Here is a 19,665-nt window from a genome sequence, read left to right as displayed (position 1 = left end):
TAAATTGTTATGGAAAATAATAATGTAACGTTAGGTAATTACAGTACTCCCACCTTACATTCCTCAGGGACATTTGTATTAGATCTTTTAAGCAGGTGTTTTTTGTTTACATTGTTATTGCCTTCTGGTTAGCTAATGTTTGCCCTGCAGGTAATAGTCACTTTTCCACCCCTTTATATATTAGGTATAGTTGTAAGTAAAAAAAAAAGAAGGTCAAAGACAAAGCTATTCAGTTTCTTGTGCGTATATACACTTCACTGCCGATGTGGGGGGGGGCGCCACCTAAAATCTTGCCTAGGGCGCCAGATTGGTTAGGGTCGGGCCTGGGTTGCACAGTGAAGTACATATTCCGTACAATTGACCACTAAATGGTAACACCCCAATACGTTTTTACACTTCTTTAAGTCGGGGTCCACTTAAATTGATTCACGATACAGATATATACTATCATCATAATACAGTCATCACACAAGATAATCAAAACCATTTTCCCCGTTATTTTATAACACTTTCTCCATGACAACCAAATGAATCCAAGAGTTTCCTTTTGAAATCCGTACAAATCCTATTAGGTGTAATTCGACACCTCGACCACTAGATGTCGCCAGAGTACCATTGAGGCCGAGTTGCTTTGACTGTGCCAACCATTTCGAACAATGTTGGTCGCGAGATAAGAGTTGTGTGGACGTCGTTACACAAATATTCTGCGTGCGTGGAGGAATATTGCAGTTTGTGTTGATTGGCAACACTAAATTGTCTGTAGTGTGTCAATATGTTCTGTGTTGGCTCTGCGATGAAGAGGTGACTCAGCTGGGATAGAAAATGTGTGTATTATACATTTTTAATTTATTAAATGAGTTATTATAAAACTTATTTTATTTGTAAACCAAAATGAAGTTTGCTAACGGGTCAACCAAACAGCAGCTGGAGATTCCTTCTGTTTATTGGACCATGTGACCAACATGGGTCATTTCTGGCCACCTTTAAATAGCATACAATCACACAAGGCCTTTATGTGCACATTTAATTTAACTAATAGAGCAAGCGTGTCACTTACACATTTAAAATACTCAGAACATGTTATTTGCCATTTAAAAATGGATAAAAACCACAAAAAAAGGGACAAATTCTTTAAGCGAAGAGCCATCAACTGACTAATCAGTCACTGGTTACATGGAATAGAAAACTTTATTGCAATGGGAAAATATAAACGAATAGCGATTAAAAAAAATGAGATTATAGGCGGAAGCGATCAGAGAAGTTTGGGGACTTTGGGACTGTGAGAGCCGCTTCGCTCTTCTTCACTTCCACCGTCTTGTAGTGACGAATGCGCTGTGCCTTGTGGACCTGTGGGAGAGCACAGAGGAGGAAACATCAGTGAGGAGGAAACATCAGCTGCTACATTCCTGCGCTTGGAGAAAGTGTAGCAGGGGGAAAAAAAGGGACATAATTTAAAAGACTGAATTTGGTCAAAACAAAGTCCAGTACTTTATTATTATTTTTTTAAACAAACTGCATCGAGTCATAAAAGCCAACGGTGCCATTTTGTTAGGGTTCATGCGCCTGATCACTTGGCGATCACTCCAGCAGCACCAAGAGCAACCTACTCTTGGTAATGTTGACATTGTTTGGGTTCATGCGCCTGATCACTTGGCGATCACTCCAGCAGCACCAAGAGCAACCTACTCTTGGTAATGTTGACATTTTCAATGGCAACAAAAGCAACAGACTGAAAAAAAAAAGAAAAAAAGACTCCAACACAAGCTCAGCCAGGCTCTACTTTCCTAAAACTGACATGCTATGATTAGCATTAGCCACTTTAACGCCTCCAAATTTGGTCATGAAAATACGCAAGTAAGATAAATGCTGGCGCATAATGAGTACCATGCTTACAGTACTAACACTTCTGGGCGCAACCAAATGACGTCTTGGACTTGCAACTTAGTGTCATTATGCAAATGATTATAAAACAAGATCATTTTTAAATGTTTCAATAAAAGATTAGATTTTATCATCAAAAACACAAAAGTATAGAAAGTTCAAAAATGAACAGTACCCATCTGGAGTCGGTGCTACCGGGTACCAATTCACCTCAAATCAAAGGGTACCATATTTCCATACCTTCGTTGTACACGACGTCACTTCCTGCTGCAGACTCACCGGCTCAAGCACTTGGCGGGCAAACATTCATAGAAGACTGCCTCCATGCAATGCTGTCATTCTCTAAACAAACCTCATAGAAAGCGCTAAAAAAAAAAAAGGTCCACTTTTCAAAATGTGCGAGCTGGATGCTAAATTACATGGGAAATGCCATACACGTGCCATTGATTAGCATTAGCGATTTTACATGGCGATTTCAACACCTCCGAATTTGCCGATGAAAACCACAACTAAGATGCACGTTACATTTAAACAGCTGGTACGTGACTTACAGTATAAGCACTTTGTAGGGTGCACCCTAATGACATAATACAGCAACACAGCTAAGAACGTGAAATGATACTAAAAACTAAATACAATTAAATGCTAAATGTTACATTATCAAATACAAGTATCGACTCCCAGGTGCCGTATCGCCTCAAATGTCAAGTGGTGATAGCAGCTCCTTAGTCAAATACCTTTTCCTAAATGTGACATCACCCGGTCACTAAACATTTATCTTCACCCGGTCACTAAACATTTATCAAAGCCCCAAAAAGTGAAAGAACACAAATGCAGAAATGTTGAGAAAATATTCATCAAAAGAAGTAAAAAAAGTGTTCATCAATGTGAGTGTGTGCTAGAACCCAGACCTAAGATGAGTCTTACAAAGAATGGGAGTGTGTGCAAGAACCCAGACCTAAGAAGAGTGTAGTACATACTTGTTCCTGTCTTAGTTTGGTGAGCTCCATCTTGTGTTTGTCCTCCTCCTGACGTCTGACTTGATCCTCCATGAGAGCAGAGAGAGTCTCCTTCTGGAATAACATCTGCTGGAAGTCACTGCGCTCTCGTGCTCGCCGCTCCGTCGCCAGCTGGAAGGCCTCCACTTCTACACACGTTGGAGAGTACAACTAACTAGTAACCATGTTCCACTTCTACACACGTTGGAGAGTACAACTAACTAGTAACCATGTTCCACTTCACATGCCTCCATGTTGAAAGTGAGTGTTATGGAACACCTTGTGTCTAAGAAGTCCATCCCATCACGCTCAAATGACTTGAGAGCAGTTGCTCTGAAGTCAGCTGATGTCCAGGTCATGAAGGTCATGGAGAGACTTGTGCTGGATCATCTGAGACCCCTGGTGGCTCCTTCCCTGGATCCTCTACAGTTTGCATATCAGCCCATGTAGGAGTGGATGATGCTGTTATCTACCTGCTACCTATCTCACCTGGATGGTGGGAGGGGCTCTGTGAGGATGCTGTTCTTTGATTTCTCCAGTGCCTTTAACAGCATTCAGTAGGGATGATGTTTGATAAGAAATGATGGAGTTCCAGCCTATTATGGAATCCTCTTATGGAGTCCAGATAGATTGTTGTATGTGGAAAAAAACACACTATTTGCTTTAACAAATCACTTCACATTGTCTACTGCTCACTACTATAGTGTTACCATGTCTGAGTTATTGTGCAGAAAGAACTCCAAATGTGCGCTACATTAGTTAAGCGTGTTACAAGACAGATCCATAATGTTGGATATAGACAACATACAAACACTTTATTTATTGAGTCAAAAATATTAAAGTTGGATGATTTGGTCAAATTGCAAAGAGCTAAAATGATGAAGTAAAGAAGGTAAACATTGAACTGATATGATCCACTTTAAATGAATGATGCTTACAAAGTACAAAGAAGAAGAATTATGAGAAATACTTTCAACCTTTTTGAAAAGAAGATATTCTTCATCTCAGTATGTTAATAAGGACTGAATTAATTCATGACATATTACAAAACTGTTGTATATTCTAATTCAGATATGTTATTATAAAAAAGTCAGTAAATAATGTATACAGGTAAAAGCCAGTAAATTAGAATATTTTGAAAAACCTGATTTATTTCAGTAATTGCATTCAAAAGGTGTAACTTGTACATTATATTTATTCATTGCACACAGACTGATGCATTCAAATGTTTATTTCATTTAATTTTGATGATTTGAAGTGGCAACAAATGAAAATCCAAAATTCCGTGTGTCACAAAATTAGAATATTACTTAAGGCTAATACAAAAAAGGGATTTTTAGAAATGTTGGCCAACTGAAAAGTATGAAAATGAAAAATATGAGCATGTACAATACTCAATACTTGGTTGGAGCTCCTTTAGCCTCAATTACTGCGTTAATGCGGCGTGGCATGGAGTCGATGAGTTTCTGGCACTGCTCAGGTGTTATGAGAGCCCAGGTTGCTCTGATAGTGGCCTTCAACTCTTCTGCGTTTTTGGCTCTGGCATTCTGCATCTTCCTTTTCACAATACCCCACAGATTTTCTATGGGGCTAAGGTCAGGGGAGTTGGCGGGCCAATTTAGAACAGAAATACCATGGTCCGTAAACCAGGCACGGGTAGATTTCAAGTCCTGTTGGAACTTGAAATCTCCATCTCCATAGAGCAGGTCAGCAGCAGGAAGCATGAAGTGCTCTAAAACTTGCTGGTAGACGGCTGCGTTGACCCTGGATCTCAGGAAACAGAGTGGACCGACACCAGCAGATGACATGGCACCCCAAACCATCACCCAACCATGCAAATTTTGCATTTCCTTTGGAAATCGAGGTCCCAGAGTCTGGAGGAAGACAGGAGAGGCACAGGATCCACGTTGCCTGAAGTCTAGTGTAAAGTTTCCACCATCAGTGATGGTTTGGGGTGCCATGTCATCTGCTGGTGTCGGTCCACTCTGTTTCCTGAGATCCAGGGTCAACGCAGCCGTCTACCAGCAAGTTTTAGAGCACTTCATGCTTCCTGCTGCTGACCTGCTCTATGGAGATGGAGATTTCAAGTTCCAACAGGACTTGGCGCCTGCACACAGCGCAAAATCTACCCGTGCCTGGTTTACGGACCATGGTATTTCTGTTCTAAATTGGCCCGCCAACTCCCCTGACCTTAGCCCCATAGAAAATCTGTGGGGTATTGTGAAAAGGAAGATGCAGAATGCCAGACCCAAAAACGCAGAAGAGTTGAAGGCCACTATCAGAGCAACCTGGGCTCTCATAACACCTGAGCAGTGCCAGAAACTCATCGACTCCATGCCACGCCGCATTAACGCAGTAATTGAGGCAAAAGGAGCTCCAACCAAGTATTGAGTATTGTACATGCTCATATTTTTCATTTTCATACTTTTCAGTTGGCCAACATTTCTAAAAATCCCTTTTTTGTATTAGCCTTAAGTAATATTCTAATTTTGTGACACACGGAATTTTGGATTTTCATTTGTTGCCACTTCAAATCATCAAAATTAAATGAAATAAACATTTGAATGCATCAGTCTGTGTGCAATGAATAAATATAATGTACAAGTTACACCTTTTGAATGCAATTACTGAAATAAATCAAGTTTTTCAAAATATTCTAATTTACTGGCTTTTACCTGTATATTTGTATGAAGTGGGAAAGAGGTAAGATTAAATAAGCTTTACTTCTTCCTACTCCTGTAAAGTGAAATGATATGAAAGTGTGATGTATTATGATGTGGTCAAATCATGTTTTGTTTAGTTATGTTCTGTTAGTTTTGGACTTCCTTAGTTGTTTTGTGCAACTAACTTTAGCACAGGACTCATGAGCTGGAAAAGCAGAATGTTGCAAATGCAAACAATGAAAGAACGACGAGTGAGCGGAAAAGGCAGGCTTAAATAGTCTGATGAGCAACATACAAGGCAGGTGAAAATCATAAGTAACCATGGTGACTAAAACAAACCCCCGAAGTGCACAAAACAACTAAGGAAGTCCAAAACTAACAGAACATAACTAAACAAAACATGATTTGACCACATCACAGTTTCATATCATTTCACTTTACAGGAGTAGGAAGAAGTAAAGCTTATTTAATCTTACCTCTTTCCCACTTCATACAAATATATACATCATTTACTGACCTTTTTATTATAACATATCTGTGAATTAGAATATACAACAGTTTTGTAATATGTCATTAATTAATTCAGTCCTTATTAACATACTGAGATAAAGAATATCTTCTTTTCAAAAAGGTTGAAAGTATTTCTCATAATTCTTCTTCTTTGTACTTTGTAAGCATCATTCATTTAAAGTGGATCATATCAGTTCAATGTTTACCTTCTTTACTTCATCATTTTAGCTCTTTGCAATTTGACCAAATCATCCAACTTTAATATTTTTGACTCAATAAATAAAGTGTTTGTATGTTGTCTATATCCAACATTATGGATCTGTCTTGTAACACGCTTAACTAATGTAGCGCACATTTGGAGTTCTTTCTGCACAATAACTCAGACATGGTAACACTATAGTAGTGAGCAGTAGACAATGTGAAGTGATTTGTTAAAGCAAATAGTGTGTTTTTTTTTCCACATACAACAATCTATCTGGACTCCATAAGAGGATTCCATAATAGGCTGGAACTCCATCATTTCTTATCAAACATCATCCCTACTGAATGCTGTTAAAGGCACTGGAGAAATCAAAGAACAGCATCCTCACAGAGCCCCTCCCACCATCCAGGTGAGATAGGTAGCAGGTAGATAACAGCATCATCCACTCCTACATGGGCTGATTTGCAAACTGTAGAGGATCCAGGGAAGGAGCCACCAGGGGTCTCAGATGATCCAGCACAAGTATCTGGAGGACCTTCTAGTATTCCTGTGCTAAGTAAGTTTTTGCTTTAGCTTCTTTCCTTTTATTTTGTTCCTGTCGGTTATAATGTGTATGATTTATGAGAAATAAATCATCTCCTACCTGCACGCTTTTGTCCGGAGCCATCAGTTGTGCGTCCCAGGAACGAACCGCAGTACGCTGCACCCACCGGGACTAATGACTGAGCTACGTGACGTCCTACGGGGCATTTGTCGGGACGAGATTCGTTCCCAGGGATTCGAATAAAGAACCAACTCCTTTTATTTACTATAGTGGTCTCGATAACGGGTACCGGTTCTCAAAAAGGGATTAGAGTCCGAGGACTCCGTTTTTTTCTTATCGAACAACCAGGAAAACCGGGTTTGAGCATCATCCCTACCAGGATGGGTGTCAGTTCATCCATTGTCTCCTGGATCACTGATGACTTGTCTGACAGGCCTCAGTTTGTGTGACTGGGGAGCTCCCTGTGGAATACTGTAGGTGCTCCACAGGGGACCGTCCTGTCTCCTTTCCTGTTCCCCCTGTACACCTCAGACTTCCAGTACAGTTCCAGGTCCTGCCTGACGACTCTGCTGTGGTCGGGTGTATCAGAGAGGGACGGGAATTGGAGTACAGGACACTGATCGCTAACTTTGTGGAGTGGTCTCAGGCCAACCATCTGCTCCTTAATGTGGACAAGACCAAGGAGCTGGTCATGGACTTCAGGAAGAGAGTGATCCCGGTGGAGCCCATCAAGATCCAGGGCCCGGGAGGTGGCAGTAGTGGAGCAGTGCAAGTACCTGGGACTCCACTTGAACAGCAGACTGGACTGGAAGGACAACTGCAAAGCTGTTTACAAGAAGGGCATGAGCAGACTCTTTTTCCTGAGGAAGCTTAGGTCCTTTAATGTGTGTTGGAGATCTTTTATCAGTCTGTTGTGGCCAGTGCCCTGTACTTTGCAGTGGTTGGTTGGGGGAGCAGCACCAGCAAAATGGACTCAAACCAGATTGATAAACTGATCCAGAAAGCCGGCCAAACTATTTGCGCGCAGTTGAAGGCGTTTGTGTCAGTGAGGGACAGGAGGACAAAGTAAAGTGTTTGTGTCAGTGAGGGACAGGAGGACAAAGTAAAGTGTTTGTGTCAGTGAGGGACAGGAGGACACTGGACAACATGGACAATCCTGCCCACCCACTCCACCTGACAATTAAGGGACAGAGGAGTTCATACTCCAACAGGCTCCTTCAACTTCCTTCCCACACTGTGCCATTCAACAACTCCTTCATTCCACACTCCATCCAGCTGTATAAAACACTGGCCATACAGCAATAGATGACATCTGCCTATTACCTGACATGTTAGCTACTTCTCTTTGTTTTAATGTTTATTTCCTGCTGGATCTACTCTCTATTTTATGCTAGTGCTGTCACATATACTGTATGTACTGTACATGGTCATTGGTGTATGTGTGTGTGTATATATATATATATATATATATATATATATATATATATATATATGTTATAGACATAATATATCTGTATATATATTATTCTGTACACATGTATATATTTGTATACAATGTTAGATTTTTTTTATCACTATATTAGTCTATTTATACCTGCATTTTCCTTTCCATCCTTACACTTTCCATCATTGTAACTGAGCTACTGTGTGGAACAATTTCCCTTGTGGATCATTAAAGTTTGTCTAAGTCTAAGACCACATTGAAGATCATTTCACATCCATACAGACTATGTTAGCCGTAATGCTAATGCAATCCGACATGCAATCAAGCGTTGCGGCTTCATAGCTTACCAAAGTCATACTAAAACACTGACAGATTTTTTTGTGTGATATTCTATATTATCAATGGAACATTTAAAGTTTTGGCATTGTTTACTGGCGTCATATTGCAGTCTGCACGTGTCTCTTATGTGTGACTGCCATCTACTGGTCACACTTATCGTACTATACAAGTGATTTGATGGATGGATGACATGCCTAGGATCTACAAAGACTTACCCACTGATGTGCGATCTTCCTTTTTGGGCTGGAAAGGTTCTTGGAGTGTGACTTTGTTGGGCCTGGCTTTAAATGTTGCTGCTTCTTTCATTTTCTTCTGCTCCTCTTTCACCTAAAGGCCAACAACAAGGTGGAGTGAGGAGAAGTCAAGTGTTGGATTGAGGTGGACCTACCATCTGTTCCCAGCGCTCGTTCTTCACAGAGCCACGTTGGTCCGCCAGCAGCCTGAAGGGTTCTGGCTTTGTGGGCTCCAGCTTCTTCCTCTCCGGCAGGACCACCGTGTCAAAGTGTGGCAGCGGCTGAGCCTTGAAGGCTGGAAGCTGGCAGGCGGGCAAGAAGAGAGTTAAATGGCTGCCATCAAAGGCGGGACTTGTTTGGAGCGAAGACAACACCTCTTCTTCTTTTTGCTCCCTGCTTTCCTTCTGCTTCTTCTTGGCTTGCTCCCGCTGCTCGAAAGAGAAGGGACACACCTGGATGTGCTGCTTCTCCGGCAGAATGGGGTGAAAGGTCACGCCAAAGTGAGGCACCGGCATGTGCTTGATGGGCGAGAGAGCTTTCACCTGGGAAGAAGGTCCAACTTGTTTTAATAGCACTCCACAGTCTTTAGTTTATTGCTTAAACAAGGTCAACATTAGCCACTTGGGGCTGGGACTTTTAAAGCCAAGTAAACGAGGTGGTGGGCCACCAAAACAAGATGGCTACTGTGCAGCAAACAATAAGAGTACACAAGGGGCCTAGAACTTACCTTTAAAAGCAGACATGAGACAAAAATCTAATTCAGGATTTCTACATCAGCAAATCTAATTGAATGTCACTTTTATGGTCATTATATACTGTATAGTCCAGGGGTCACTTTTATGCTCATTATATACTGTATAGTCCAGGGGTCACTTTTATGGTCATTATATACTGTATAGTCCAGGGGCCACTTTTATGGTCATTATATACTGTATAGTCCAGGGGTCACTTGTATGGTCATTATATACTGTATAGTCCAGGGGTCACTTTTATGGTCATTATATACTGTATAGTCCAGGGGCCACTTTTATGGTCATTATATACTGTATAGTCCAGGGGTCACTTGTATGGTCATTATATACTGTATAGTCCAGGGGTCACCTTTATGGTCATTATATACTGTATAGTCCAGGGGTCACTTTTATGGTCATTATATACTGTATAGTCCAGGGGTCACTTTTATGGTCATTATATACTGTATAGTCCAGGGGTCACTTTTATGGTCATTATATACTGTATAGTCCAGGGGTCACTTTTATGGTCATTATATACTGTATAGTCCAGGGGTCACTTTTATGGTCATTATATACTGTATAGTCCAGGGGTCACTTTTATGGTCATTATATACTGTATAGTCCAGGGGTCACTTTTATGGTCATTATATACTGTATAGTCCAGGGGTCACTTTTATGGTCATTATATACTGTATAGTCCAGGGGCCACTTTTATGGTCATTATATACTGTATAGTCCAGGGGTCACTTGTATGGTCATTATATACTGTATAGTCCAGGGGTCACCTTTATGGTCATTATATACTGTATAGTCCAGGGGTCACTTTTATGGTCATTATATACTGTATAGTCCAGGGGTCACTTTTATGGTCATTATATACTGTATAGTCCAGGGGTCACTTTTATGGTCATTATATACTGTATAGTCCAGGGGTCACTTTTATGGTCATTATATACTGTATAGTCCAGGGGTCACTTTTATGGTCATTATATACTGTATAGTCCAGGGGTCACTTTTATGGTCATTATATACTGTATAGTCCAGGGGTCACTTTTATGGTCATTATATACTGTATAGTCCAGGGGTCACTTTTATGGTCATTATATACTGTATAGTCCAGGGGTCACCTTTATGGTCATTATATACTGTATAGTCCAGGGGTCACTTTTATGGTCATTATATACTGTATAGTCCAGGGGTCACTTTTATGGTCATTATATACTGTATAGTCCAGGGGTCACTTGTATGGTCATTATATACTGTATAGTCCAGGGGTCACTTTTATGCTCATTATATACTGTATAGTCCAGGGGTCACTTTTATGGTCATTATATACTGTATAGTCCAGGGGCCACTTTTATGGTCATTATATACTGTATAGTCCAGGGGTCACTTGTATGGTCATTATATACTGTATAGTCCAGGGGTCACTTTTATGGTCATTATATACTGTATAGTCCAGGGGTCACTTTTATGGTCATTATATACTGTATAGTCCAGGGGTCACTTTTATGGTCATTATATACTGTATAGTCCAGGGGTCACTTTTATGGTCATTATATACTGTATAGTCCAGGGGTCACTTTTATGGTCATTATATACTGTATAGTCCAGGGGTCACTTTTATGGTCATTATATACTGTATAGTCCAGGGGTCACTTTTATGGTCATTATATACTGTATAGTCCAGGGGTCACTTTTATGGTCATTATATACTGTATAGTCCAGGGGTCACTTTTATGGTCATTATATACTGTATAGTCCAGGGGTCACTTTTATGGTCATTATATACTGTATAGTCCAGGGGTCGGCAACCCACATGCGGCTCTTTGATCACTCTGATGCGGCTCAGCAGCTTACTTGCTGAACCCCCCAATTTTCCCGTGAGACTTCCGGATTTCAGTGCCTCTCGCAGAAACCTCCCAGGATTGGGATTCACCGATTTTCACCCTTACAGTTACAGTAAGGGCGTGCCATGACGGCAAAACATGTGGCGCCATCTACAATTTGTATTAACAGCATGCCAGCCCAACACATGTTATACAATTGACATTTACGGCTCGCACACGTACGTGACAGCAAGGCATACTTGGTCAACAGCCACACAGGTTACACTGACGGTGGCCATATAAAACAACTTTAACACTCTTACTAATAATGCGCCACACTTTGAACCAAAACCAAACAAGAATGACAAACACATTTCGGGAGAACATCTGCACCTTAACACAACATAAACACAACAGAACAAACACCCAGAATCCCATGCAGCCCTGACTCTTCCGGGCTACATTATACACCACTGCTACCACCAAACCCCTCCCCCTCTCTGTGCGTCGGTTGAGGTGGGCGGGGTTTGGTAGCGGGGGTGTATAATGTATCCCGGAAGAGTTAGGGCTGCATGGGATTCTGGGTATTTGTCCTGTTGGGTTTATGTTGTGTTACGGTGCAGATGTTCTCCCGAAATGTGTTTGTCATTCTTGTTTGGTGTGGCGCATTATTAGTAAGAGTGTTAAAGTTGTTTTTTATACCGCCACCATCAGTGTAACCTGTGTGGTTGTTGACCAAGTATGCCTTGCTGTCACCTTAGTGAGCAAGCGGAAAACCCATACAAGGTGTGGCTGATCAGGCACGCTGGTTGTACTGTACCATCACGGCACGCATGACGCTGGCAAGCGCCATTCCTTTAAAACCCGCGTGCCGCACTAACTTTCAAATCCCATATAAAGGTGTGGGCAGCGAGTCTGAGACCCCTGGTTCATACATAGCACAAAGCAACAAAAAAAAAGCTTTGTATGCAGTGTTACTTCATTTAAAGTTTAAAAAGATGTTTGCGGCTCCCATTGTTTTCTATAATTTGTGAAACTGGTCAAAATGGCTCTTTGACTGGTAAAGGTTGCCGACCCCTGGTATAGTCAAATGCTAACAATAGTCTATATACCGTATTTTCCGCACTATAAGGCGCACCTAAAAACCACAAATTTTCTCAAAAGCTGACAGTGCGGCTTATAACCCGGTGCGCTTTATATATGGATTAATATTACGATTCATTTTCATAAAGTTTCGATCTCGCAACTACGGTAAACAGCCGCCATCTTTTTTCCCGGTAGAACAGGAAGCGCTTCTTCTACGCAAGCAACCGCCAAGGTAAGCACCCGCCCCCATAGAACAGGAAGCGCTTCTTCTTCTACTGTAAGCAACCACCCGCCCGCGTAGAAGAAGAAAAAGCGCGCGGATATTACCGTATGTTTCATTTCCTTTGTGTGTTTACATCTGTAAAGACCACAAAATGGCTCCTACTAAGCGACAAGGATCCGGTTCATGAAAAGACGCAATCTCTCCATCCGCACACGGATTACTATTTCACAGCAACTGATATTCCTGTGAACCGCACTGTGGATACAACGGGAGCACGTACGGTGAATATTCGCACCACAGGGAATGAGAAGTCATCCTTCACTGTGGTTCTAGCTTGCCATGCTAATGGCCAGAAACTTCCACCCATGGTGATATTCAAAAGGAAGACCTTGCCAAAAGAGACCTTTCCAGCCGGCGTCATCATAAAAGCTAACTCGAAGGGATGGATGGATGAAGAAAAGATGAGCGAGTGGTTAAGGTAAGTTTACGCGAAGAGGCCGGGTGGCTTTTTTCACGCAGCTCCGTCCATGTTGATATACGACTCCATGCGCGCCCACATCACGCTGGTTTTTAATATATTATTAAAGTTTGACTGACCTATTTGACTGTTTTTTTGACATTCCTTTAGCGCAGTTAGATGCGGCTTATAACACGGGGCGGCTTATAGGTGGACAAAGTTTTGAAATATGCCGTTCATTGAAGGCGCGGCTTATAACCCAGGGCGCCTTATGGTGCGGAAAATACGGTACACACAATTGTTAGCATTGACATTAATTGTTACTATCTCGTGCCGTGCTTCTCAAATATGTTCTGATAGTAATATCATTTGTCTACAAAATGGTTCCAAGTGTACATAACATTGTAAGCTTAACATTAAAAAGGAAACACACCGGCCTTTCCTCACCTGCCACCGTGGTTACAGTCAAGTGCTACATACATAAATACTATGGTATGCCAAAAATGCATTTAACGTTAATTTCAAGATGGGCCTAAGCCTACAATTGTATGAACATGTTTTCAAAGCCTAGAGACCTGTGACTCTTAGACTGTGGTACGCCAAAGTAAGTACAGGCTTTTATTTCAAACATATTAAATCTACATGTTAAATAAAACCTCTGCCTTGTCTTTAATGAATACTTAGTTCCACTATGCTACTGTATTTTAATATTGGTCATGATGTTTTTTTGAGAAGCACAAATGTAGACAGACATAAGGCTTTTAACGCAGCAGTTTTCTCCGTCCTCACCTCTTCAACTTTCATGTCAGGGCGAGCTCTCTTGGCCAGGATGAAGGCAGGAGACTGTGGCACAGTTGGGTTGATGACCTTCCTATCTGGAACGCCCTGTGAACAAGAAACACTTGAACTAAGCACGTCTGCTTTGGCGCAACACTTGAACTCACCACGACCCCTTCCAGGATCTTCTTGGGCAGATCGTGGGCTTTGAAGGCGGGCTGCACTTCTTCTTCTTCTTGGGGTTTGCCGGCCTGCCTCTCCTGGAGCCGCTTCTCAATGTGCATGGTGAAGGCCTCTTGCACGGTGGATGCCTTGGCCACCGGCTTCTTCAGAGACTCCTGCTGCTCCAGGATCTTTTTGTTTAGCTCCACCGCTTTGAAATTGGACCTTTTTTTCCCCCCCAAACAATAAGAGCAGTTGAGAGAGCGGACACAATGGACAACATTAAAACAAGAAACTTACTTGAGAAGCTCCTCCTCCTCCAGTTGAGCGCTGCTCTTCACAGCAGGGGGGCGGCTCCTCAGTCTTGTGGAGAAATTGGGGGACTGAGGCCGAGTGAGTTGCAGGCGCTGCCCCTTTGCTTTGGGCGGACCTGGCGAGGATTGCATTGTCACCAGGCGGCTCTCTCAGCTATTGCAAAAATGAAAACAACACCTTTTTCTATGGCCTGCCGACTCAGCTGATGGAAGCGCTGAGGGGTGCGCTGCTGGAGCTGCATTATGCGCTGAGCCGTCGGCACGTAAGGGTCTTTGGTGGGCTTCCTCTTGGTGCCGAGATTCACAGGTCTGGGCACCGTCAGGTGTGGGCGCTTGCTCTGTCCAGGGAGAGAAAACATAACTATTACCTGCCCAGGGCTGTGGGAATTGATGCTTTAACACCACCTACTCCAACACAATTACTACCACTTGCATGCATTTATTCAACAAAAACATATTCTAAGGAAAGAAAATGGATGGATGGATGTTTATCAAACTTAGTTTGAAAAGTTTGAAGTGCAACTATCAAATGTCATTGATTAGAGGATAAACAAAAATTTTTTTCTCAAGCCAAAAGAGACATAAATAAGTTATCAGTCTATTATTGTTTTAATGTAGATATAACTCCAGGGATGTTTATTAAAGCAGTATTGTTGAATGTGCTCAAAAAGTGATATCTTTTGTGCAAATTATTTTAGTTATTAAAAAAAAAGTAATAGAAAAGCCACCATTGTGCATGCTTGGTGTTTGTTATGCTTCAATGACAATGTTTTAGCCTTAGGCTTTGTTCTGGTCAATTCCTAGTTTTTTGCCCAAATGCGACCTGTATGGGATTTTTCCATGTCCACGTGAGCAGTGCAATTCCAAATGTTTCATATCCGACCCAGACCTCATTCACATGTGGAAATAAGTTGGATATATATGCCATGTGTCGCATACATCAGACCACAACGTCATCAAAAAGGTGATAAGCAGCATTATTATTTGAAAAAAAAAAACGAGCAGAAGACTGGTGAAAATAAAATGTTTTAGGAACTCACGTCTCCCATTGCTCGCCAACAGACATGGAAGCAAAAGATCCTGTAAAACTGCCAGAGCCAAAATACTTATCTTCTTCCTCCTCCTCAGTAATTTGGTTCAGAAAATGTTGACTTTGATAGCACAAAGTCCTTGAAATTGCCACAAGTGCAACAGTACTGAGACCGACGAGAGCTGAACCCATTTTCTCTTCTGTGCGTGCGACGTCACATTGTGTTCACACTACAAATCCCTTTTTTTGGAATGTCAACGGCCTAAAAAGAGATTGGATTTGACAAAGAAAAATGTGCATTGGTCATCCGACCCTGCAGTGTGAACGTAGCCTTAGTATTTCATCTGTTTGCATGGCTAAGCATTTATTGTTTTGAATGTTTGTTTGTACTGCAGCACTTTAACACTTATTTACCGTACTATAAGGCGCACCTTCAATGAATGGCCTATTTTAAAACTTTGTTCATATATAAGGCGCACCGCATTATAAGGCGCATAGAATAGACGCTACAGTAGAGTCTGGGGTTACGTTATGCATCCATTAGATGGAGCTGCGCTAAAGAGAATGTCAACAAAACAGTCAGTCAAACTTTATTAATAGATTACAAACCAGCGTTCTGACAACTCTGTTCACTCCCAAAATGAATAAACAGCTGTTTTATTATTTTCCCCGAGGTAAAGTCAGTGACGTGGTGTTTTGTTTATCTTTTAACAACAGCAAGGTATAACATGTAGTGCAACATTTATATCACATAGTGGAGGGGAACTTTTCCCTGACTCAATAAACAGGTGAAAAACAGTCTGATACTGTTACGCTAAATCAAACGTTGGTGCAATCACAATATAGTCACACTGGAAATAGTGCAGAGCAATAACAATAACTCAACGTTGCTCAAACGTTAATGTCACACAACACAACACACAAAATAAACATGTAAATCTCACTTTATGAATTATTCCTCATCCACGAATCCCTCAAATTCTTCTTCTTCAGTGTCCGAAATAAACAGTTGGGAGGATACGGCATCCAACATGCCCGGCTCCGTCTCGTCGAAGTTGTCATTAACCGAGTCAGTGTTGCTGCTGCTCTATTCCCGTGTTCTACAGTGTGACTGATCGTCTTAAGTTTAAACTCTGCGTCATAATCGTGTCTCTTAATAGGAGCCATTTTGGGCTCTTTACATAAACAAACAAATGGAAATGAAACGGCACGCCTCACGCAGTCATATATCCCAGCATGCTTCTTCTATGGGGGAAAAGGAAGTCGGCGGCTGCTTACCGTAGTTGTGAGACTTGTTGTGGCTCAATATTGGTCCATATATATATAAGGCGCACCGGATTATAAGGCGCACTGTCAGCTTTTGACAAAATTTGAGGTTTTTAGGTGCGCCTTATAGTGCGGAAAATACGGTAACTAAAAAGTGCATAACAGTTCAAATATATTTCTTATTTCTGGCGTACTATGTTCAGCGGTCCTTGAACGCACCGTAAAAACTCCTCTGGTATACAGAACATCACTCAACTGATTTGCTCACCCTAACACACCTACAGTACCGCTAATCTCATTAAGTGGAGCTCTTTAAAATACACTTGAAGTCATTTTTAAATCCGAGCTATTTCTTTGATGTCCTAACTCTTCATAATTGTCATCTGATAATTACTGACACACACACACACACAACTCAATTAGTGCTCAGATATTTTAAATAAAAGTTCAAGTAGCAATGATTGTCTCACACACACTAGGTGTGTTGAAATGTGTCCTCTGCATTTGACCCATCACCCTTGTTCACCCCCTGGGAGGTGAGGGGAGCAGTGGGCAGCAGCGGTGGCCGCGCCCGGGAATAATTTTTTGGTGATTTAACCCCCAATTCCAAGCCTTGATGCCGAGTGCCAAGCAGGAAGGTAATGGCTCCCATTTTTATAGTCTTTGGTATGACTCGGCCGGGGTTTGAACTCTGACCTACCGATCTCAGGGCGGACACTCTAACCACTGAGTAGGTAATAAATATATTACTAAACAGGTGGCATCACTTCCTCCTGGTTCTCCCCTGCCCATTATTCATCAGCTCACAGAGTGAGCCACTGCATCAGTTAATTGACTTTTTCTTCATTAAGTGGCAGCATGTACTGTTTTGCTCCACCGATTATTTCATGACCCGGTTATGCTGGTAATATTTCTCACAAAAATGAATGACATTCCAACAAGCGCCCTCATGATTGTGTATAATCCATGTTCAACTGTTTGCAGGCTACTTCTTGGAGGACAGACATTATGAAGGGCGCGCTCACACTATTGTGACTCAAAACTGACGAAAGGTTAACAATTCCTTGATGAGCACCAGCATTTGTTGGATGCTTCTTTAAAGGAGGGGATTGAACCGTTTCGGTACGGGGGTTTCGGTTCGGAGGTGTTCCGAACGAGTTTCCACACGAACATATTAAGTAGCCGCCGAAGCTAAAGTCTTAACAAGCTGCTCCACTTTCTGCCTCTGTCAGTCCTCTACACACACCCAGCATTGTCCCACCCACACAACCTTCTGATTGGTTAAAAACAGAGCGGTAACAGCCAATCAGCAGTGCGTATTCAGAGCGCATGTAGTCAGTGCTTAGCAGGTAAGCATCAGGCAGCGGACTCTCCCCAAATGATAATAAACACCTCCCAGTCAACTACTAGTAACATCACTATGAGCCCGTTGACCTTCTAGAAACAAACGGCAGCTCAGCTCGCTCGCAGTCCTGAATTGAGGTGAAGGCTAATTAGCTTTTAGCGTAACGTTAGCTCATTTTGCGGTGTGTGTGTGTGTGTTACGGACAGCAAAGCCCTGTGTCTGTTATTTCACTTTACCTTTTTCTGTGTTGATTGAGCTGTGTTGAAGCAGCAAAAAAGGACATTATGTTAAATGAAGAGTTTCTGTCTCTGATAGTTGATATAATAATGTAAGTGCATCATAAAGCCTACATGAACTCCATGGTCTTCAGGGATGAATAGTCCCTCCTATTGCTATTGTAGTATTTTTTCAACTATAGTTACATTAATCATTAGTAATGCAGCAGCCTAGTTTTGAATGGCAGGGTCCCTGCTATCACATGTTGATAAAAATATAACATTTACATAATAAAATCAACTACAGGCTTCCCAAATGCTGTAATACCGTATTTTCTGCACTATAAGCCGCACCTAAAAACCACAAATTTTCACAAAAGCTGACAGTGCGGCTTATAACCCGGTGCGCCTTATATATGGATTAATATAAATATTTATTTTCATAAAGTTTCGGTCTCGCAACTACGGTAAACAGCCGCCATCTTTTTTCCCCGTAGAAGAGGAAGCGCTTCTTCTATGGTAAGCAACCGCCAAGGTAAGCACCCGCCCCCATAGAAGAGGAAGCGCTTCTTCTTCTACTGTAAGCAACCACCCGCCCCCGTAGAAGAAGAAGCCCCCGGATATTGCGTTTCATTTCATTTGTGTGTTTACATCTGTAAAGACCACAAAATGGCTCCTACTAAGCGACACGCGTATAACGCAGAATTTAAACTTGCATCACAGATGGTGTCAAAAAACAAGTGAAGCACACAAATACAACACTCGCCGTCATTCCGGGTGGATTAACCAAAGAACTCCAACCGCTCGATATTGGTGTCAACAGGGCATTTAAAGCACGACTGCGAATGGCGTGGGAACAATGGATGACCGAAGGCGAACACACCTTCACTAAGACAGGGAGACAGCGCCGGACGACATACGCCAACATCTGCCAGTGGATCGTAAATGCCTGGGCGGATATTTCGGTCACAACTGTGGTCCGAGCTTTCCGGAAGGCAGGATTCACAGAACTGCTGGACGAGACGGAGCCGGCCATTTTGGATCCCATATTCGCCCAACTTTTCAATTCGGACACCGAAGGAGAAGAATTCGAGGGATTTATGAATGAAGAATAACTTCAGAAAGTGAGTGTTATGTTTATTTTGTGTGTTGTAACATTAACGTTCGAGTAACATTATGTTGCTATTGCTCTGCACTATTTTGAATTTTACTATGTTTGTGATTGCACATTTGCACATTACCGTACATTTTGGGAGTGAACAGAGTTGTTAGAACGCTGGTTTTTAATATATTATTAAAGTTTGACTGACCTATCTGACTGTTTTTTTGACATTCCCTTTAGCGCAGTTAGATGCAGTTAGGGGCGGCTTATAGGTGGACAAAGTTTTGAAATATGCCGTTCATTGAAGGCGC

The 19,665-nt window shown here is 41.9% G+C and overlaps 1 protein-coding gene across 2 annotated transcripts in view; it reads right to left on the bottom strand.

Annotated features, from left to right (window-relative positions):
* Window positions 1–1,169: 1,169 nt before the first annotated feature.
* tpx2 (TPX2 microtubule nucleation factor) overlaps window positions 1,170–19,665 on the bottom strand; it is a 33,590-nt gene continuing 15,094 nt past the window's right edge. The window contains exons 8-16 of one of the 2 annotated variants that reach the window (XM_072914783.1): window positions 14,575–14,734; window positions 14,383–14,512; window positions 14,088–14,307; window positions 13,933–14,028; window positions 9,189–9,356; window positions 8,970–9,116; window positions 8,797–8,908; window positions 2,862–3,028; window positions 1,170–1,347 (exon numbers count right to left, since the gene is read on the bottom strand). In XM_072914783.1, coding sequence (XP_072770884.1) covers window positions 1,237–1,347; window positions 2,862–3,028; window positions 8,797–8,908; window positions 8,970–9,116; window positions 9,189–9,356; window positions 13,933–14,028; window positions 14,088–14,307; window positions 14,383–14,512; window positions 14,575–14,734 — 1,311 coding nt within the window. In that variant the 3' untranslated portion in view covers window positions 1,170–1,236. Of the gene's footprint in view, window positions 1,348–2,861; window positions 3,029–8,796; window positions 8,909–8,969; window positions 9,357–13,932; window positions 14,029–14,087; window positions 14,308–14,382; window positions 14,513–14,574; window positions 14,735–19,665 lie in introns of both variants that reach the window. The other variant, XM_072914782.1, reaches the window with a different exon arrangement.

Source organism: Nerophis lumbriciformis, linkage group LG01 (assembly GCF_033978685.3).
Source record: "Nerophis lumbriciformis linkage group LG01, RoL_Nlum_v2.1, whole genome shotgun sequence".
Classification (NCBI taxonomy): domain Eukaryota; kingdom Metazoa; phylum Chordata; class Actinopteri; order Syngnathiformes; family Syngnathidae; genus Nerophis; species Nerophis lumbriciformis.
This window is presented reverse-complemented; position numbering and strand designations above follow the sequence as displayed.